The sequence below is a fragment of the Rhopalosiphum maidis genome, chromosome 1 (genome assembly GCF_003676215.2).
Source record: "Rhopalosiphum maidis isolate BTI-1 chromosome 1, ASM367621v3, whole genome shotgun sequence".
Taxonomy (NCBI): Eukaryota; Metazoa; Arthropoda; class Insecta; order Hemiptera; family Aphididae; genus Rhopalosiphum; species Rhopalosiphum maidis.
Window position 1 is genome coordinate 41,365,942 of NC_040877.1, and position 19,260 is coordinate 41,385,201.

At 26.4% G+C, this 19,260-nt stretch overlaps 2 protein-coding genes across 5 annotated transcripts; both read left to right on the top strand.

Moving 5' to 3' along the window:
* Positions 1–6,770: 6,770 nt before the first annotated feature.
* LOC113549274 (ubiquitin carboxyl-terminal hydrolase 16) lies at positions 6,771–15,763 on the top strand. Of its 4 annotated transcripts, XM_026950497.1 has the most exons (15): positions 6,771–7,253; positions 7,427–7,588; positions 7,673–7,785; positions 7,938–8,071; positions 9,742–9,914; positions 9,972–10,093; positions 11,554–11,694; positions 12,633–12,842; positions 13,605–13,847; positions 13,919–14,072; positions 14,181–14,563; positions 14,707–14,968; positions 15,028–15,215; positions 15,288–15,389; positions 15,478–15,693. In XM_026950497.1, exons 2-15 carry the CDS (start codon positions 7,477–7,479, stop codon positions 15,691–15,693), a joined length of 2,553 nt encoding a protein of 850 aa, XP_026806298.1. In that variant the 5' UTR covers positions 6,771–7,253; positions 7,427–7,476. The 4 variants fall into 4 exon arrangements, with proteins under 4 accessions (XP_026806298.1, XP_026806300.1, XP_026806301.1 ...); XM_026950499.1 differs by lacking the exon at positions 7,427–7,588 and having other exon boundaries at positions 6,772–7,253; XM_026950498.1 differs by lacking the exon at positions 6,771–7,253 and having other exon boundaries at positions 7,477–7,588; positions 15,478–15,763.
* A 1,769-nt stretch (positions 15,764–17,532) lies between these two features.
* On the top strand, positions 17,533–19,229 carry LOC113561060 (DNA-directed primase/polymerase protein-like). The gene has a single exon (XM_026967263.1). It carries the CDS (start codon positions 17,729–17,731, stop codon positions 19,085–19,087), a length of 1,359 nt encoding a protein of 452 aa, XP_026823064.1. The 5' UTR covers positions 17,533–17,728; the 3' UTR covers positions 19,088–19,229.
* Positions 19,230–19,260: the final 31 nt, after the last annotated feature.

Consider the following 19,260-nt stretch of genomic DNA (forward strand, 5'->3'; position numbering starts at 1 on the left):
AATACAAAATATCAATAATAGTCAATTACATTGAAAGAACTGTCTAAATTAAGTTTACCTTATTGATATTTGACATTTATTAGAATACAAAAATTATGCCAAATGAAGTCATAAAAATTAAGTCTAAAAAATGAAAAGTAGAGTCTTAAATAATAGATGATAATTGCAATGGTTATATATTAGTAGGTATTTATTTGTTATTAATATGATAATACTTTTCACGATTTGATGAATCAGTGGCTTTCATGAGGTTATGTTTTGCTTGAAACCGAAATGATATTCTAAAGGTTCGAGCAGTTGGGTTTCTGTTAAAACCTCCACGCTGACGGAAAACCGAAAAAGTATTTTCTATGACATCTTGATTTAAACGGCTTGTAAGAAGATACTTAAAACCTAATTTTTGTTGTCGTTCATAAATCATTAATATTGCGTTTATGCTCCGTATAATAGCGTCGAAACACAGAACAACTTTATCAAACACTTTTGGTTGTATTAACTCCAGATGTGTCCACCATTCTTTAACTTTCTTTAAACAATCAATTAAAAAGGTTTATCTTCATTTAAAGCACACGAGTATATGTGAGAATTGTATAATGTTTTGCTATTTAGACAGTCGAATAAATTATTTAATTCTTGAACAAAATCGGCAGTTGCAGTAGCAGTTTTTGATTTTATTTGACCTGTAGCACTACATGTTTTTAAAACAGCTGCTACCGAATTACTCAAAATTTGGAGAGCAAGTTTACAATTCATTTTTTGAAAGGGGTTGGGATTCATATGACTATCAGTTAATTTTAAAAGAACTCAACTAGTACAACTCGATTTATCAATATTATAAGCCACTTAATATCTGAAAAAGAAACTTCTTGTCCGTTGAATTTAAAATTATATTTCAAAAAATTGTTTCTTAAATTTTTAAAAATACGTGGCACATCAAAAATAGAAAAAATAGTTTTACCTTTAATTTCAACAAATGGTTTTTCTTTACAACAATTTAAGTACTTTAGGACTGAATAATTATTGGAATCTTGATCACAAACGAGTGCCACAATATTAAAACCTAGCTCTATACATTTTTCGATTACATCTATAATTAAATGTTTTGATATTAAACTACTCATTGACGTACCCGATAAAAAATAAGCCAATAGTAATTTCCAATTACTATATAGCCCTCGAACCATGAAAACCATGGCCTGCGTAGCTAATTTATTTGTTCTACCTCGGTGTCCTAAATCCTCAAACCCTTCGACCATATCTAAATATTTCGAGCATTCTAAAAAAGATTTCATTTTCATTTCATCGAAAATTAACACACAGTATTTTTCATCATCTGACATTGTATTTAATTTATTTTTCATTTGCTTTAGCCAGAGTGAATTAAAACTGGGACAAAATTTAGACTTTCATATCCACCTTTGTAACGTCGTTTCACCTGGTAAAATAATTAGTTGATTATTTCTAAGAAATTTGTATGTAGCTGGTGATTTATAACATAAATTTATTGCAAAATTTTTTTCAGCTAGTGTCCAGCATGATCTTGATTTACGCTTATGGAACATTTGCATTTCTGCTATTACTTTAGATACCAAACATGAAAATGCAATATTATTTTTAAATTTATGTAAATTAAATTTATTACGAGAAACTTGTAATTTTGTTATTAAGGTATTTATTTATTATGGTAGATAAATTTTTTTTTTTAATTATATCTTCCAGGCGTTTTTTTGACAATTCTGTGCTTTGTTCGTTAGAAAAAAGAACTGTTTTTATATTGTATAAACGACGTTCTCGAGTACTAATAGGTGAAGGCATATCTATAAATGATTTAACCATTGAACTTGTTGATAGAGAACATTCATAAGTCAAAATTGGCGAAGACGGTGATGTATTTAATGTAGCCGGGAAATGAGGAGATTCAATAGATGTTCTCGAACATTTTTTTTTTGTACACTATGGTTGGCATTTTAACGTGTAAATTAGGTGACTCAGGGTGTTCAAATTCGTTTAAAGATGAAGTTGGAATGTATTGTCCGACATCAATTGGTAACTCAGTAAAATCATATTTTATTGGAATTAAATTTTGTTTTAGTCTTTGTTGTGTTTCAATATTATTAAAATCCGTAGGCTTAAAATGTAAATTACATACATGGCGATTATTTAGTTGTTCAAACGATAAATCCGCCAATTTAATATTTCCTACAGTTAAAATAATATTTAAATTAATATATTGAAGAGCAATTAAAGTAAGAAAAATTTCAATTTGACATATTATAGTCTACTAGGATGAGTGTCTAGGATATTGTATTTATTTATTTTACATCTAAAAACATTTGATAATAAATCGTTATTTTACGCTTGAATTTTTAAATTTATATATTATCGTAAACATTAAAAATGTTGACGCTCCTTTTTATATTTTTAAAAAGAATAATAATTCAATTTTAGATTCTGAACGGAGTGATGAATGTATTGATTTTACAATGATGTGTGTTTTTTTAATTTTTTTTTTACTTTTGTGTCTTGTCATTATGTTTTAGAGTAGTAATAATACATTGATTTTTAACTTCAGCCCCTCTTTGAAAAGGAAAATTAATCTAGTTGGTAATTTTGGTGGGAGAGGGGGGGTCAAAGAGTAAAAAATTAACTTATTTTTCAAAAAAATCAGGAAAAACCCTAAAATAGTAATGGATAAACGGGAATTTTTACACATAACTATGTTTTTGACAAAATCCATTTTTTTATTTTGCTGTAAATCAAAAACAAATCATTGTAAATACTTGAAATTTTCACCAAATGTTTATATTAGCGTTATCTATTTACGATTTAATATTTAAATTTATATAGACCATTGAAATTTTCGATTTTTTTAATTTTTTTTTCTTGAAATGTTGATAAAAAAATTTGGCTTTCAAGAATTCTTTAAAATTTAATATAAGGTTTATTATAAGTTGTTCTTATTATAGTAAAAAAATCAAAAATCGTTAGTCACAATTTTTGTTTATAAGCATTTAAAATTCAAATATTTACGAAATATGTCAAAATTGCGAAAATTTGCTAGGAATTTTGAAGTTGAAAATTAGAACATTTTTGTGATTTATACATAAGGTTAAAAAACTCAACAAAAAATTCTCCATAATTTTTTCTTCAAATGACATTTAAAAATATTCTATCGTCAATATTATGGAATAAAATTATGAATGTATGAAATTTAATTTTTTGCGAAACCGCGTATAATAACGATATATTACAATTTAAATATAGCTAATAATATAAATACTAATACTAATTTTCCTAGACTAATAAATCATTTCCGTTCAGAATCGTTTTTCGTATACAATGATAACTGTCATTACATTCAAATGTAATATATCCATTATTATAGTGATTATTTTAATTTAATTTAATGTTTTGGTAAAAAAGTTTAAAAAAAAATTCAAAATAGCCATTTTGTAATTTATTTTTCGAAAAATTTTGATGTTCCACCATTATATTTTCATTAATTTCATGATTTTTAGTATTATTTCTAGTTTTGAGAAAAAATTTAATTATATAATACCATAATATAAATGCCAGTGTTAATTAGTAGTCTAAATATAAAATTGAAGTGTCCAGTTGCTTATTTCTTTATTAATAAAATAAATGCTATAGTACAAAGCCAATTAGTACTTGCTGTCATCTCAGTTCTTTATGAGGCAGGAATTACAGTTAGATTTATGACAAGTGATGGAACAACCACAAATTTAAAGACCTATGAAATTTTAGATTGTAGCTTAGATCATGCAAATATTCAATCTTCTTTTCTTCATCCAGATGAACCTCTTATAAATATTTATTGTATTGTTGACCGTTGCCATCTCATGAAAATTTGTAGAAATTGTATGGCTGAATTAAGTTTATCTCACTCAGGCAATAAGATATCATTTGATTATGTAAAAAAAACTTCATGAAATTCAGCAAATTGAAAATTTGAAGTTTGCCAATAAATTAAGTTCATTATATATAGTTTATAAAAACAAAAAAATGAGTGTTCCTTTAGCAGTCTAGGTTTTGAGTAGCAGCATAGCTGATGCATTACAATTCTTACAGTCAAATAATGATTTTAAAGATGTTACTGCTACTATTGAATTTATCAGCATTTTTGATAGAATATTTGATATTATGAATGCTAGAAATAGTTTTGGTAAAAGATTTAAGTCTCCTATGAAATTGAGTAATAGATTTGTTTGGGAAGAAATATTTGAGAGCGCTAAGAGTTATATCATACAATTGAAATGCAAGAAAAAGAATATTTTACAACACCGTAGAAAAACCTTTGCATTAGGTTTTTTGATTAATATTTTGAGCTATAAAAATTTAGCATTAGATTTATTAACAAGAGAAAATGAACCATTATTTTATTTCCTACTTTATATAACATCCAAAGATTATGCAGAAATTACATTTACATGTATTAGATCTGCAGGGGGTTGGAAGAATAATCCTTCTGCTCTTCAATTTAAATGGATTATTCGTAAAATGTTGTACAGAAATTCAATTTTACTCAGTAAAAATGCCAATTGCCAAGATTTAGAAGATAAAAATGAATCCATTTCTATTGGAATTTTTTCTCTGTTACATGAAAAAAGTATTAATGTTGATAAAGAATTTGTTATTGAAGAACTAATCGATGAAGAGGTATTGTCATTTTCATACCTAGATGACAATACATTTAGTCATTACCAAAAAAAATATTATATATTATATAGCAGGGAATGCAGCTAAGAAATTTATTGAAAAGTTCCTATGTTCATTTTGTGAAGATATAATTTTAAATAAAGATATTTTTAGTAAGGATCATAACTATTCATTAATGCCTGTAACAGATTATGTTTGTTTTATACATTTTAAAAATTGAGGCAAACTGAAATTTGTATCAATGTTTATTTTTGATATAATATTATTCACTGAAAAATGTTATCAAGCATATTCTGCAAATATAAAAAATAACAACTTTAAAAAAAATATCATATTAAAAGTGCAATGACAATTTTTGGATCAAGTAAAAAATGTAAATCCTATACATCCAATTATTGATATGTGCACTTAAGAATTACACAAAATGAAAATAGTAAAATGTATATCTTCATATTATTGTACTTTAAGAGTCCATACTCAGTGTAAAAAATTGACACAACAAAATCAAGGTTTAAAATCATCCCTTAGGAACAAATTAAACAAACTTATTTTATTTAATCATGTTTAACTTGAGTTTTATATTGGTTACGTGTTCACAAAGTTATTTTGTGTGTTATATTATATAACCAGTTTATATTTCATTATACTTTTATATCCAATTTTTTTTGTATACAACACTACGACTTCAGCACTCTTGTCATTGAAAATTGTGCATGTTTAACACTTGTGTATAAGCTTGATTTATTTTATAATTAATATATATTTTCTTTTTTTTCAACACTACTCATTTATGCATTTATTTATCATAATATAACATTGTTAACTTGTGGTGTATGCTTTTATTTCAATATGCTTTAAAATGTAATAAATCTATTTATTTTAAACTATTATATTTTACAATGGTTTCTTATTTAAATGAATATTTTGATAGTTTATATTAACTGTAATACCTTTTTTTTATAAATTTATAGTTATATTGTCATTACAGGAAAAATATCTAGCTGAAGTCAACTCAACAGAAGTTACATTAGTTAACTTAACAGATCATATAACTCCAAGGTTATGAATATAGTTAAAGTATCTACAAAGTATCATAGTATCTTTAAAAATTTATTTATTTTAGGAAATTTTGGCCATGCAGTATAACAAAAATGTATTGCACATTTTGTTTATTGGATATTTACAGTATTAATATTTCCTAAATTATAAATCTACAATATTAAGCTTAAGTTAGGAAAGTAGTAAGTACAATCTAAGGTAAGTAGTAGATATAGCTCCAGGTAAATAGCGTAAGTACACTTTTATTTCAATTATGAATAATATTATAAATACTATGTTTTTATTTTAATAAATATTATTTTACTAAAAATGAAGTTGTTGTAAAATATGCTTGAGCTATGAACTAAAACCTTCTAACTTTCAATTAACAACTTAATTTATTCCAAACTTACAATTCCCTACTACTTCCTTTATATGACAAAAAAATTCAGAAGTCCACAAAAAAAGTATGTTTCAGTACTTGTTATATTATTTTGGATTAAAATTATCAACTAATAAACTATTTATTTATTATTTAATTATTTATATTTTATTTAATTAATAAAAAATATTTTGTGGAAGTTAAAAAAAAATAATGAGGTGCAACTACATTTTTAAGAACCTTTAACTAAAATAATATTGCGGTAAAATATGAAATTAAGATATTAGGGCCATGTGCAAGACAAAGACAGTAACACCATTAGTATGTGCTATCTCGTTCTAACATCCTCTCTCGGGCAACACTGTTTGGTGAGTATTCCAGTTATCATATAGAGTTCAATGATTTAAGCACTTTAAGATAGTACTATCTTAAATCGTGCGATGAGTGTTATCATTCGTAGACAACACGCTTTGTAATATACAGGTCGGCCAACTATCGTTTTTTGACTACTAACATAACGCGCTTACCACGTCGTCGTCCTCACGGGAAACTTATCAGCTGTATTCAAATTCCTAATGTATTGCATGCACTCCCTTCCACACTTCACCCGGTCGATCCCCCCCTAATCAATTACTACACTTCCATAGCTTGTCAGTCTGTAGTTCTGTACTTTGTAGCATAAAAAGATATTCAGCTCTCATTCTCTGTACTCTGTAGTACACACACATATACACACCACATACACTCACACTCACACAAAACCTTAGGTTTACATACTACAGTCTACAGTGTATTCTGTGTAATTTACCTATTGTATTACATAGTATATTATACACTTATACTTTACTCAAGTACTGGACCCAGGTTTTGGTCTCTGTAACAATTTTAGCTACACCATAATGTTAATGTGTATATGTTTGTAATACGGCATCCCATCGCCATAATATTTTTAGTTTTTTTTTTTTTTTTTTATTAAAAATACAAAAATGACGAAGCAAATCACACTTTAGAGTAACTACTAAAATTAGCCAGTGAACAAGAAGTAACACCGCTAGGATAGCTTAAATAAAAATAAAATAGAAAGTGTCATCGTCACTAATTGTCTAAACGTCGATGTACAGAAGCACTGTTTCCTGATTAGAAAAAAAGAAGGAAGGTACGTAATCGTTTTCAAATGTTTTCATAATGATTGTGATTAATTTTATTACGGTCATTGTAAAATTATATTATGCACATTGACTACTTATTGCGGCATGAGCCTCTTATCTCTTGTTTCCATATTTTTCGCCTAATCACGTTTTTTCCAAAAATAAAATCTTTTATAATTAGACGTCCAGTGTTGAGGTTTTTTTGCTCTGCATTTTGCATCCTTCTAAGTCATGGCAAAAGGCAAAAATAAGAAACGTAACCGGCAAAGTTCTAATGCTCCTGTTCCACTTAATGCTGGCGATTCGTCAGATTCGGGAGAATTAAAAAGTCAATCAACAAACCGTGAGTCTATGCCCTGTAACAAACTCCACTGGTCGTCTTCACATTTAACATGTTCAGTTTTAAATATAAAAATGTTTTTTCCAGTTCTTAAACATCCTTGCACTCATGTCAAAAAAGCAGTCAACGTAAACAATGTAAACAAATGTTTACAAAAGATTGTTGCACAGTGTTCTGAATGTAAAAACAAAAACTTGGAAGTATGTAAATTGTTTTATAATAACTTATGTTAAGCAAATTATTGTACTTTTTTGAACATACTTTATTATAAAAATTAGAATTTAATTATACATGCTCCTCATGTAATCATTTGTAAACACCTTAGTATAGTAAAATTTTAATTATTTTTTAGGAGCTATACATTTGTCTACAGTGTGGATCATTTCATTGTTCTAATCTTGACGTCAACCATATTGTTAAACATCAGAATACTCCAAGAAGTGATTCTCATTCTATTGCTGTTAATATCGGAAGTTTAATAATTATGTAAGTTAATTATTTTTGTTATCATTATTTGTATATTTTATGCAAAATATCAGCTGCAATTGGCAAAATACATAATATAATAATGCCTATAACAATTTGTGGTGTTAGAAATTAGAAAATAATTAAAATAAAATAAAATAAGTTAGGTAGACAGAAACCTGAGGTATTAATTAAGGCATAATTAATTTAGCATAACAGAACATGCGTCTTAAGTAGTATGGATACTACACATCTACATAAAACTTTAGAATTTACGTTGCGATAGAAAAATAAAGCAAATGAAGAGAATTTAGTGAAGTGAACTTTGTATTAAATTTGATGAATCCATGTTTGTTCAAATTTAAAGTAAAGATTTTGAGTAAGTATCAGATAATTAACCGAGGCAGTGAATGAAATAAATTTATCCTGTATGGCAATGGAATTAGTCGTTGACTTAAAATAAATTTCATGTTTTAAACAAACAGAAAAAATTGGCAGTGTTAATATAGTGATATGAAATTAATAAAAAAGGCAAATAGTACATGACCCAAATATCTCCTTTGTGAAAAACCTTGAACTGTGTAATTGCAACTATTTTTTCAATTTGCTTCCTGCCTATAATATATGATTCAATTCACTCACTGTAGTGAAGGGTAAGTTTATGAATGGGGAGCAAATAGTTTATAGTATTGAATGGCTTTTTAAAATTTCTGATAAATGGTTTGTATTAGATTACTAAAACTTTATGCTTTTGACAGTATATGTAAGAAAGGAGGCGCTATTAGCCCGAATAGGTTAATTACTGTCTAGAAAGTCAGAAAATTAAGTTTAAAAATAACTATTATATCATATTTATTCATTTTATTCATTATATATAACAAAAAAAGATATATAATAGAATGATAAGTATTTGATTGTATTTGTAATTGTATTATTGATTTTATTTTAATACAGATAAAGCCATACTTAAGGAATGTGTGATGAGTGGCAACAGTCTTTTGTTGTCAGTCACTCTATAAGCTTTAAACCTTAATTCAAAATTATTGATTTTCCATTGGCTTCTGATAAGATGGCATGAAGTTAATAAAAAAATAATATATCATCCTCAAATTGTATTATCATGATTAACTGTAAATCTAAGATTGTAGAATTTAGATGTAGGATGAATGTTGACATATAGGCACTATAATTATTTTTATATCTGTTTTATTTAGTGTCTTTGTAAATCAATTTGAAAGGTTTTATTTTAGAAGCTAGGGTTATGTATAATAATTATCTTAAATTGTGATGAAAACCAAATTATGATTCATAAATAAATAAAAGACCAGAGCTTTTCTTGTGCAGTACAATTTTTCAAAACATACACATTAGCACTCCATTGTTTGACCAAATTGATATCCATCAATCAGCCTTAATTCCAAAAACTAAAAATTGCAACTTTTTTGCACATCTCTACCTAATGGCATTAATAAATAGTAGGTTAAAAGATAGGAATACTCCATCTATTGAAGTTGAATTATGATGAACATGCTTATTTATTATCTCACATATATATTGACTCAATTGTTCAAATTTAAATCTTTTTAATTCAAACTTAATATTTCAAGTTAAAACCCTGAGAACAATAAAAACATTCTATAATTTATTTTAGGTGGCAAGTCTTTTTTTAATTTATTTGTTTATTTATATAGATGCAACGATTGTGGAAAAGAAATATTAGCATCCAGTTCTAAAAAGCTACAAATAATAATAGATTCGATCAATCATATGAAACAAGTACAAACAGCTAAAAATAAAATGAATGATCTTCCAATTCAAGGTTGTTCTACTGAAGCAGATGCACAATATGATAAATTAATTTCAGGTTAGTAGATAATAATTATTAGCATTTATATAATATTTATTTTTTTTTTTTTTTCAGAAAATTCTTTGAAAAAGTGTAATGGAGTAAATAAATCTGATGATGACGCTCCATCACTAAAAAAAACATTTGAGCTATCTGAAAGTATTACTAACAATGTCGAACGATGCAAAAGACCTAGAGTAAGTTTTCTATACTTAACACTTTTAAATGCTGACATACACTATACAGCGTTTTATATGTTAATAAACTTATTTCAAAGCTTGCATTATGTTTCAATGGGCTGTTAAAATCTTGAAACTCCTAAAGACTACTTGGGATAAACACTAAAATAATTAACTGTAACTTTTGCTATTAGTTGTTTTCTATGTGTTTTTTTTTTTATGTGTGACTAACCATTACAGTATTTATTTTTTATTATAGTCATTGAGTAAATTCTATTTCATTTTATTAAAACTAGGTTAATTGAATCCCAGTGGCCAGTTGTATTATATTATTAGGCTGATTGTGTCCATGATTTGGCTCATTTGCTTATTTAATATTTGGATGACTAGCATAAAATAAATTATTTAACTTGGGTGGATTGCCTCACACTATTGGTTGTTTGATTATTCATTATCACAAATTCAGCCCAGATTTTTGGTGGGAAACATGTATTTGCTAAAATATAGGTTTTTAGTGTATGTTTTATGAATTTATTGGTTTGGTATTTATGGGCATTGAGTATATTACAGTAGAAATTGCTGTTTAGTTTATTTATTCTTTAAAATTACCAAAGCCACAATTAACCTAGATGTTTAATGATACATTTTTATCTGGATGCATTACATATTTCATTTGGATAACATATAATGAAATGGGATTTTTAGGGAATGAAAAGGAGTACTGAAATACAAATTTTTAATTTTTAATTGTTATAACCAGTTATTTAACAATACAATAAGAGATATTGTTTTGATTTTTGAGTATGATGTTGAATATAGTTAACATTTCATCAAAAACAGATAATTTGTAAATATTAAATTTCTATTACTAAATCTTATTAATATTTGAATATTTATATTAATAGTCATATTCTCCTCAATTTTAAAATTTATTTGTTACTGATACATCATTCCAGGGATACACAATATTTTATAATTGTTGCCACATAACATATATGGTGGAGGCTCAGGGCAACTGTTTATAGTTTATTATGTGTTATAAAATCACCTATAATAAATATTGTTAAGGATAATATATTTGAGGGTTTGACATATTAATTTTATATCTTATTATTATTTGACTTAAAAAAAAAAATATAGAATTAAATTGATATTAAACTGTTTTGAGATAATATTTTTCAAATTGATACCCTTAGTATTATTCTCTATATTTTTTTAATGGATGATTTTGTGTGAATGCATTTTGTCTATATTTTGTTTGCATCAGAGAAATAAATTATATAGCAATAATATTCTCTCAACCATTATTCAATTTATTTACTACCAATATTAATTTTTATAAAATAGTTAGGCGAGGTATCTAATGCTTTAAACCAAAATATATACTAGTGTTGTAGCTAAAATTGGAAGCATAGTTTGCAGTCTTACCCCCATAAAAATTATTTACTCTTGACAATAATTATTATATTTAATTTTAGGGTTTGACCAATTTAGGAAATACATGCTTTTATAATTCAGTTTTGCAATGTCTTGCACAAACTCCATTTTTAAGAAAGTTTTTACTTGACATAAGTGAATCTGGTGAACCAATGACCATAAAATTAGATAATGAAGATATTGTAAGTATTATTTTATTAACAAGGTATTTATTGGCTATTATGTTTTATACTATATCAATTCATCTTGTTCTGACTTATATAATATTAATTAACATGTAATTATAGTGTTATTTAAGCTATTTAGTTGCCAGATAGATATAACTAAAAAAAATTGTTTAAAAATCCTTAATGTAATAAATATTAAATTATAATTAATTTTATTTAGAAAAATCTGAATTCACAAATTGGTTTAATATTACAAAATAATGGCAATAATTTATATATGTGCATATGCATAATTTTGTTAAATTTTAACTGCCCAAAAATAAAATTTTGGTTGCAATTTTTTAAATTTAAATTTACCATTTTTAATTTTTTACATATATTTTTTCACAACGTTTTTATTTCAATATTTGTTTAAACAGGCAATGAATAATTGTCCACTAACAAAATAGAGAATGAGTTACAAAGATGAAAGACCAAAGTGGTTGTGTAAAGTAACTTGGTAGGTAAGATAGAACAAAAAAAAAAAAGAATTTTTTGGAGTACTAAATGTGTTTTATTAATAATTATAAAAATATTGGAGATAAGTTGATATGATTCAGTTATATTATGCGGAGAGGTGACTTAGAGACTGTGAGTGTGTTTATAGTAATGAATGTAGAAGGAATAAAAGGAAGAGAAAGACCTAAGGTAAGTAGACAAAATGGTTAGTGATACAAAAATAGCTGGTATTAGTAAAGAAGAAGTGGGGGATAAAGTGTTACGGTGGTACAGAACAAGCATTACTAGGTTCACATTGGGTCAATGTAGTTTGGAACAGAGAAAATTGAATTTCAATCTATTTCAATTTCTTAAAGTTTGATGAGTTTGAGACTCTCACGCTTATTTTTTTATTTATCATGAAATATGTTTCAATTAGAAAAACTAACCTAATTTACATTTTAATTTTTTAATAGACTGTGCATCAAGAAAAATGGAGTTCATTAACTGAAAACTTGTATACCACTCTTCAAGAGATTACAAATGAACGTGAATCGACATTTACACCTAGTGCACTTTTAGATTCATTAAGAAAAAAATGTAAAATGTTTATTGGCTACAGTCAGCACGATTCTCATGAACTTTTACGTCATCTTTTGGACTCTGTGCGTGATGATGACTTGAAGGTATGCTTGAATAATATCATTTTAATACTTATGTATTATTATAAGTACACAAAAGTTTAATTTTCCTATGTTATAATAATATATTGCTGGTATTTTATTACTTTTATTTTATTTTTATCAAGTCAATGATTCAATGTATCTAACTTTTGTTTCTAATTCTTTTGCTCTTATATATTTTTAATAATAAAAATTCGTCCTTGACTGGTCCGCCACTCCGGGTTATCTGACCATAGTATTATCGATATGAATAGTTTAAAAATACATTTGGATTTTCCAATTTATAGTAGATATATTGATATATAAAATTAATTGCTAGTTTAATATTTCCCTTATTAAGGTTCTGTATATTCTGATAATCTGACCTTTTTCGCATTCTGACTACACCCCCAGTCATGAAGGTGATGGATTAGAGAAGTTCTACTGTATTAAATTTTAACAGTTCACCTTTAGATCACAATATATTTTTGAGCCTGGTTTTGTTCCATTTTGTAAATGTAACAGGTAATGAAAAGTTTGATATAGCTAAATTATAAAATATTTAACTACATATCATAATATTTTGTTTACAAATAGAACATTAAGAAAATTCTAGATATTAGTTATGTATTTAAAAATTTGTGATTTCTATATCTTATAATAGAGTTCAAAATTAAAAATTTTTTTTTTAAACAAAATTTGATCATCTACATATCCATATTATTCCTTATTCCACTTATAAGTCAATCAATTTAACATTTATTTAAATTAATAATGTACTTTTAGCGTTATAAAAGGACAATTGTACATCATTATGGTTTATCAATGAATGTTGATCCAAGTGAAGTTGATGAAAAAAAAACTGCAAAAATTAAAGAGCTTGGCAAAAAACTACAAGATGTTCTTTTACGTCCTGATCATGTATTCAAAGGTGAACTTTTGAGTGTTGTTCAATGTCAAACCTGTGGTCATAAATCAGAAGTAACAGAAAGTTTCCTAGACTTGAGTTTGCCAATAGCAGTTGATAAGGCAAGTATTTTATAACTATCCTTAATAACAACTAAATTTTTGTGAATAATAATAATTATTATTATTAATAGAACCACCCATTATCATTTCCACGTAAAAAAGATAATGATGTTTTTAATCAATCTAAACATCAAACAAAAAAAGAACGTAAACTAGCATTAAAACAAGGAAGGCGAAAGAAACATGAGCATAAACAATTTAACAATAAAATGCAAGATCCATTAGGTAATATTATTTTAGTTTTGATACATTTCAAATTGAATAATGAATACGTTATTTAATACTGTAATATGTAATGTATCTATACATTTTTTTTATAATTATTAATTTAAGCTGTGAATAATGATGCGGACATTGAAGACAATATGGAAATTGAAACAAATGAAGTCGAAATGTCGGTTTGGAAGAATGAAAACAAAGAAAATCCAGAATCTGGATATGGTTCAGAAAAGCAGCCTTCTAATGTTACAAGTCCTTCTCTAAGTATTACTGAACTTACTACATTAATGAATAATACTCCACTGGCTGATCCTGACCGACAAATGGATGCTGATCAAATCTTAGATTCTGAAAAACCCATGGATTTGGATTCAGTATTACCTGGCAGTCCTGCGAATAGCCCAAGTTCACCTCAAGGGTCATCACTTGATTCCATGCGTGCCAATGTCAGTCCAGATTACATGGATGTCGGGACAGATAGTGCAAATGAAAATCAGGTACTGGTTATATGAATAATTTATAAATGCTTATTCATAATAAAAACATTGAAACATACATCTCAATTAAACTATGTTATTTTCAATTTTAAAATTAATTTTTACTTAAAATTGTAATAGTTAACCTATATTTTATATATTAGGAGCGTAACAATCCTACACCAAATGTTAGTGATAACAACAGTGATGGACTATTTGATGATTCAAAAAGTGAAGAAGATGTAGAGGATGAAGAAGAAGGCGAATTTTCTCAAGAATGTCCTCAAGCTACATTGCAACCTCAACCAAAATGTAAAGATAGCGAGTGTTCAGTGTTGACTTGTCTTAATCAATTTACTGCCTCTGAAATAATGACCGGTAATAATAAAGTTTCATGTGAGCGGTGTACTGAACAACACAAAAAAAGTAAGGTTTTAATGGAAATCATAATACAATTGTTATTAAATTGTAATTATTTTTCGTAGAAACAAATGAAGATAAGACAATTTATCGCCAAAGTACTAAACAAATGTTAATTAGTTCCCCTCCAGCTATTTTAATATTACATTTAAAACGGTTTCAAATGTGTTATTCAACTACACGTAAAATGACAAGAGATGTATCATTTCAATGGGTTTTGGATATTGCTCCTTACTGCTCTGTTAAATGTCAAGTTAGTTATAATACAAATATATATATTTAAATACATTACAAACATTAATATTTAACTGGTTTATTTATTTAGAACAAGTTAAGCCAAGGTCAAAACCGAATATTATACTCGCTGTATGGTGTAGTGGAACATAATGGATTTTTGCATAGTGGTCATTATCTTTCATACGTAAAAGTATGGAAGATTTATTCTTAACAATTTGTTCCAGCATGTTTTATGCTAACATTTATTAAAGTTATATGGTATATATTATATTTTTTAGGTTAGAGATCCAGTTAAAGATGATAGCTATCGACACTCATTTTTAGAAGGCAGTAAAACTAAACCACCAAAAGTTATTGATGGCAATGATGATCCTTCACATTTAGCTCCAAGTGGTACCTGGTATTGTGTTAGTGATAGTATGGTTAGACAAGTAACACCAAATGTTGTTCAAAACTGTCAAGCTTACTTATTGTTTTACGAACGAATTTTATAATACTGTTTTATGTATATATATATGTATTTATTTATGTACAATATATTATTTTCTTATTCGAAATGAAACATTTGAGCAATTAAAATTGAATAATTATTTTTCAACATTATCTATACATTTATCAATAAATTTTATTTATTATATAAATTGCCCAAATTTATTTATGTAAATAATTATTTTATTGATAAAATTTTGAAAGATTTAGTTCAATTTATTTTTCAAATATGTTTAATAATAATATAATAATTGTACTTTTATACTGGATTTCTTTCTTTCTTTTTTATTTTAGTTCATTATCAGTGATTTAATATATTTAAGTAACATATTTGTAAAATTTGAAATTGACAAAAATATTTGTTTTATAAAAACTATAAAAAAAAAATATATATAATGTATAGAAAATATTTGATGTTATGGCTATAATACATATATAGGTATATATATTATATATATTTTTTTTACAAACCGATATAAATAAAGATGCTTAATCAATACAATATAAGATTAATTGAGACATTACCTTACTACCTAATTTATTTACCCTATTACTTGAATCATTACATCTATAAATAATAATCAAATTTTGCTACCTAAAGTTTGAACTTCCCAGAATTCATATAAAATGGTTAACAGTATGTCAGTATGGCATGAACATTTTCAAGTCCTAGCTATTTGTATGTCAGATTCAGTGACCCATTGAGTATGTTGTATGTAGTAGTGCAATCGTACTTATTTTACATGGATTCCTGGGAGTTGAGGCCAATAAGAATTTGCAATATTTTAAAATTTATTCAAATGAAACAAGAGAAATTTAGTAGTGTTATTCTTTAGATCTTTATAACTTAAACTATAGCATCTGGAAAGGAATTATTTGAATCAAGTGAATATGAATAAAGACCAAAATAAATTTGGGGGCTATAATATTACAACTGCACTGGTTTGTGGAAAAATCGGGTCAGATTCTTAGATTAAGTTCAAGTTTCCCCAAATTTGATACACAATTTATGTTAAGGTATTTATCTACATTTGTCACCTAATAATATTTTCATTTGGTATGTACTTCTAAGATTAATTTTATTTATTAATTAGGTTTCAATACACAAGCATGAAAAAGTTGTATAAATCATACAAAGCACTCGAATACAGGAACACCCAAAACTCATCTAGTAGAATAATTAATCCACTTAAATTTGCATGTAGTTGCCCGTATTGACTACCATGTCAATATGTCATAAAGTATTGACTATTTAGTATGAATCTATTATAATAATATGTAAGTATCATAAGGTGACTGGCCAAAATTAAGAAATGTGTTATTTCGACACACTTTTAGGAACAATAAAAATTGTTGTTGGAAATTCAAATTAATAATAAAGAGTTCAAATTTTTTTGAATAGCTTACTTATTATTATACTTATATTTGTTAATTTTATTGGTAAACGCGTAAAAAGCCTGTTCTGGTTTTGAATTAATTTAAATTAAGTTTTCGGTGAGGTTCCGGTTCCCAATATTTAAAGGGTTCCGATACCAAAACCGGTTCATTTCGGTACTGTTCCAGTCCCTACCTCAAATCAATTAAATCTTAAATAAATTGTGGTTATAAATTATAAAAACTATTATGTTTGGGGTTTCCTTTTTTTAAGACATTTCGGAAGGATAAATTCCTAAATAATAATTTGCGTAAATTCGTTATTCTTAACATGTAGTAGCTTAACTGCAACTATGCATAAATTTCAATAATAATAATAAAATATTTATTTTGTCTAATCTCTAACGGTTATCATTTATCATGCAACAATTTGAAAAAGTAAACAAGTAATCATTGAGACGGATAATAATTCTTATTACTATACATTTATTTCTAATTTATATTTAATTTACTAAATTTACTATTTAGTCTTTACAATAACTTATCTTTGCATTTACTACATTTTTGCTTTTATTATACCATGGAACAATTGTACTAATTATTTTATGGCATTTTTACGTTTTGCTTTGTTAAATGATTATTATCAGAAAATAGTTCTATGTGATCATGTCGGGTTTAACTACCGAAGTGTTTTATGGTTCTTCTAAACGTAGTTCGTTTCATTTAATACCATCAACATCTTCATCCAAAAAGGTAAGACGTGAACCATGCCATTTAATTAATGTCAAACGGTTGCTGGGACCTCCAATTGGCTGGAAAAATTTTCCTAGGCAACAAGAAGCACTAGATTATGCAAAAACTAAATCAAATGGTTGTATGTCTTTCACATATGAACAAAGTAATGGTCAACGATATTTTATGGTTGCTCATCCTGAAACGTTTTGGTACTATGATTCTCGTAAACCACAAAATGAAAGACACACGTATGAGATCATACCAGAAAATAACCCATGCAAATTATATTTTGATTTAGAATTTAATCGCAATGAAAATCCAGAATCCGATGGAATAAAAATGTTAGAAACCTTTGTTAAAATTGTTATTATGTTTATCAAACAAAAATTTAATATTATATGTAAAGAAGAAGACATTCTTGACTTAGATTCATCAACAGCTGAAAAATTTAGTCATCACTTAATTTTTCAAACTTTGATATTCTCTAATAACTGTCAAGCTGGTTATTTTGTTCATTTTATATGCTGTGAAATTAATAAATTTTTGTCTGAGGATCACTGTCTAGAAGATAATGGATGCTTTTACAGTGGTATAACTACTAAAGATCTTATTAATTTAAAAATTGAAAAAGGTTTATTTTGTGACGAAAGTGTATATTCAAGAAATAGACATTTTAGATTATTTAAGTCATCAAAATTGAAAAAAAATGTTCCATTAGTCCTAAGCAATACTAACAAGTATAAACTTCCAGAAATAGCTCATTGCGAGGATTGTTTTGACAAACAAATATTTTTAAAGTCTCTCATAACATTTGGTTGTGATGATAATGTATTATTGAATTTCACAAATATTGATAGTCAAATTGTTCCTAAATTATATGGTGATCATGCACATTTTGATTATAAAAATCAAAATACATGTCAATCAAGTTATACAAGTTCACCTTTTCCACGAATTGATAAGTTTATATCCGATCTCGTGTTCCCAGGAAAAATCTTTAAAAATCATTATTTTCCTTCAGTTAACAAATTAGTTTACAGTATTGTGAAGAACCGTTATTGTGGAAACATTAAACGACAACACAAAAACAATAATGTCAAGTACATAGTTGATTTGAATGAAATGTATTGGTATCAAAAATGTTATGATCCCGACTGTGAACAGTACCGATCAGATGGCACTAAGTTGCCCAATGAAATTTGTTTTGAGTATGCTAATCATATAGTCGATGATTTATCTGACAGCCAATTATTTGAAGTTGCAGAAGTTGCAGAAGCTGTTCAATTATAAATTATTAAAATAAATTATATCAAAAGCTTATGAAATAATTAATTTATACTATACGTTACAACCAAGTAAATGTTAATATTTTGTTTTTTTATTTTAAAATGTTTTTGGACTAAGCAATGTTTAGTTGTAGTTTGTAGTGATCATGTACACCATAAATATAATAATTAAATATG

Excerpts from the sequence above, each read along its gene's own strand:
- LOC113549274 (XM_026950497.1), top strand. The coding sequence starts at position 7,477 with ATGGCAAAAGGCAAAAATAAGAAACGTAACCGGCAAAGTTCTAATGCT. Across the intron at positions 7,786-7,937 it reads GTAAAAACAAAAACTTGGAA|GAGCTATACATTTGTCTACA; the intron begins GTATGTAAATTG and ends ATTATTTTTTAG. Across the intron at positions 9,915-9,971 it reads ATATGATAAATTAATTTCAG|AAAATTCTTTGAAAAAGTGT; the intron begins GTTAGTAGATAA and ends TTTTTTTTTCAG.
- LOC113561060 (XM_026967263.1), top strand. The coding sequence starts at position 17,729 with ATGTCGGGTTTAACTACCGAAGTGTTTTATGGTTCTTCTAAACGTAGT.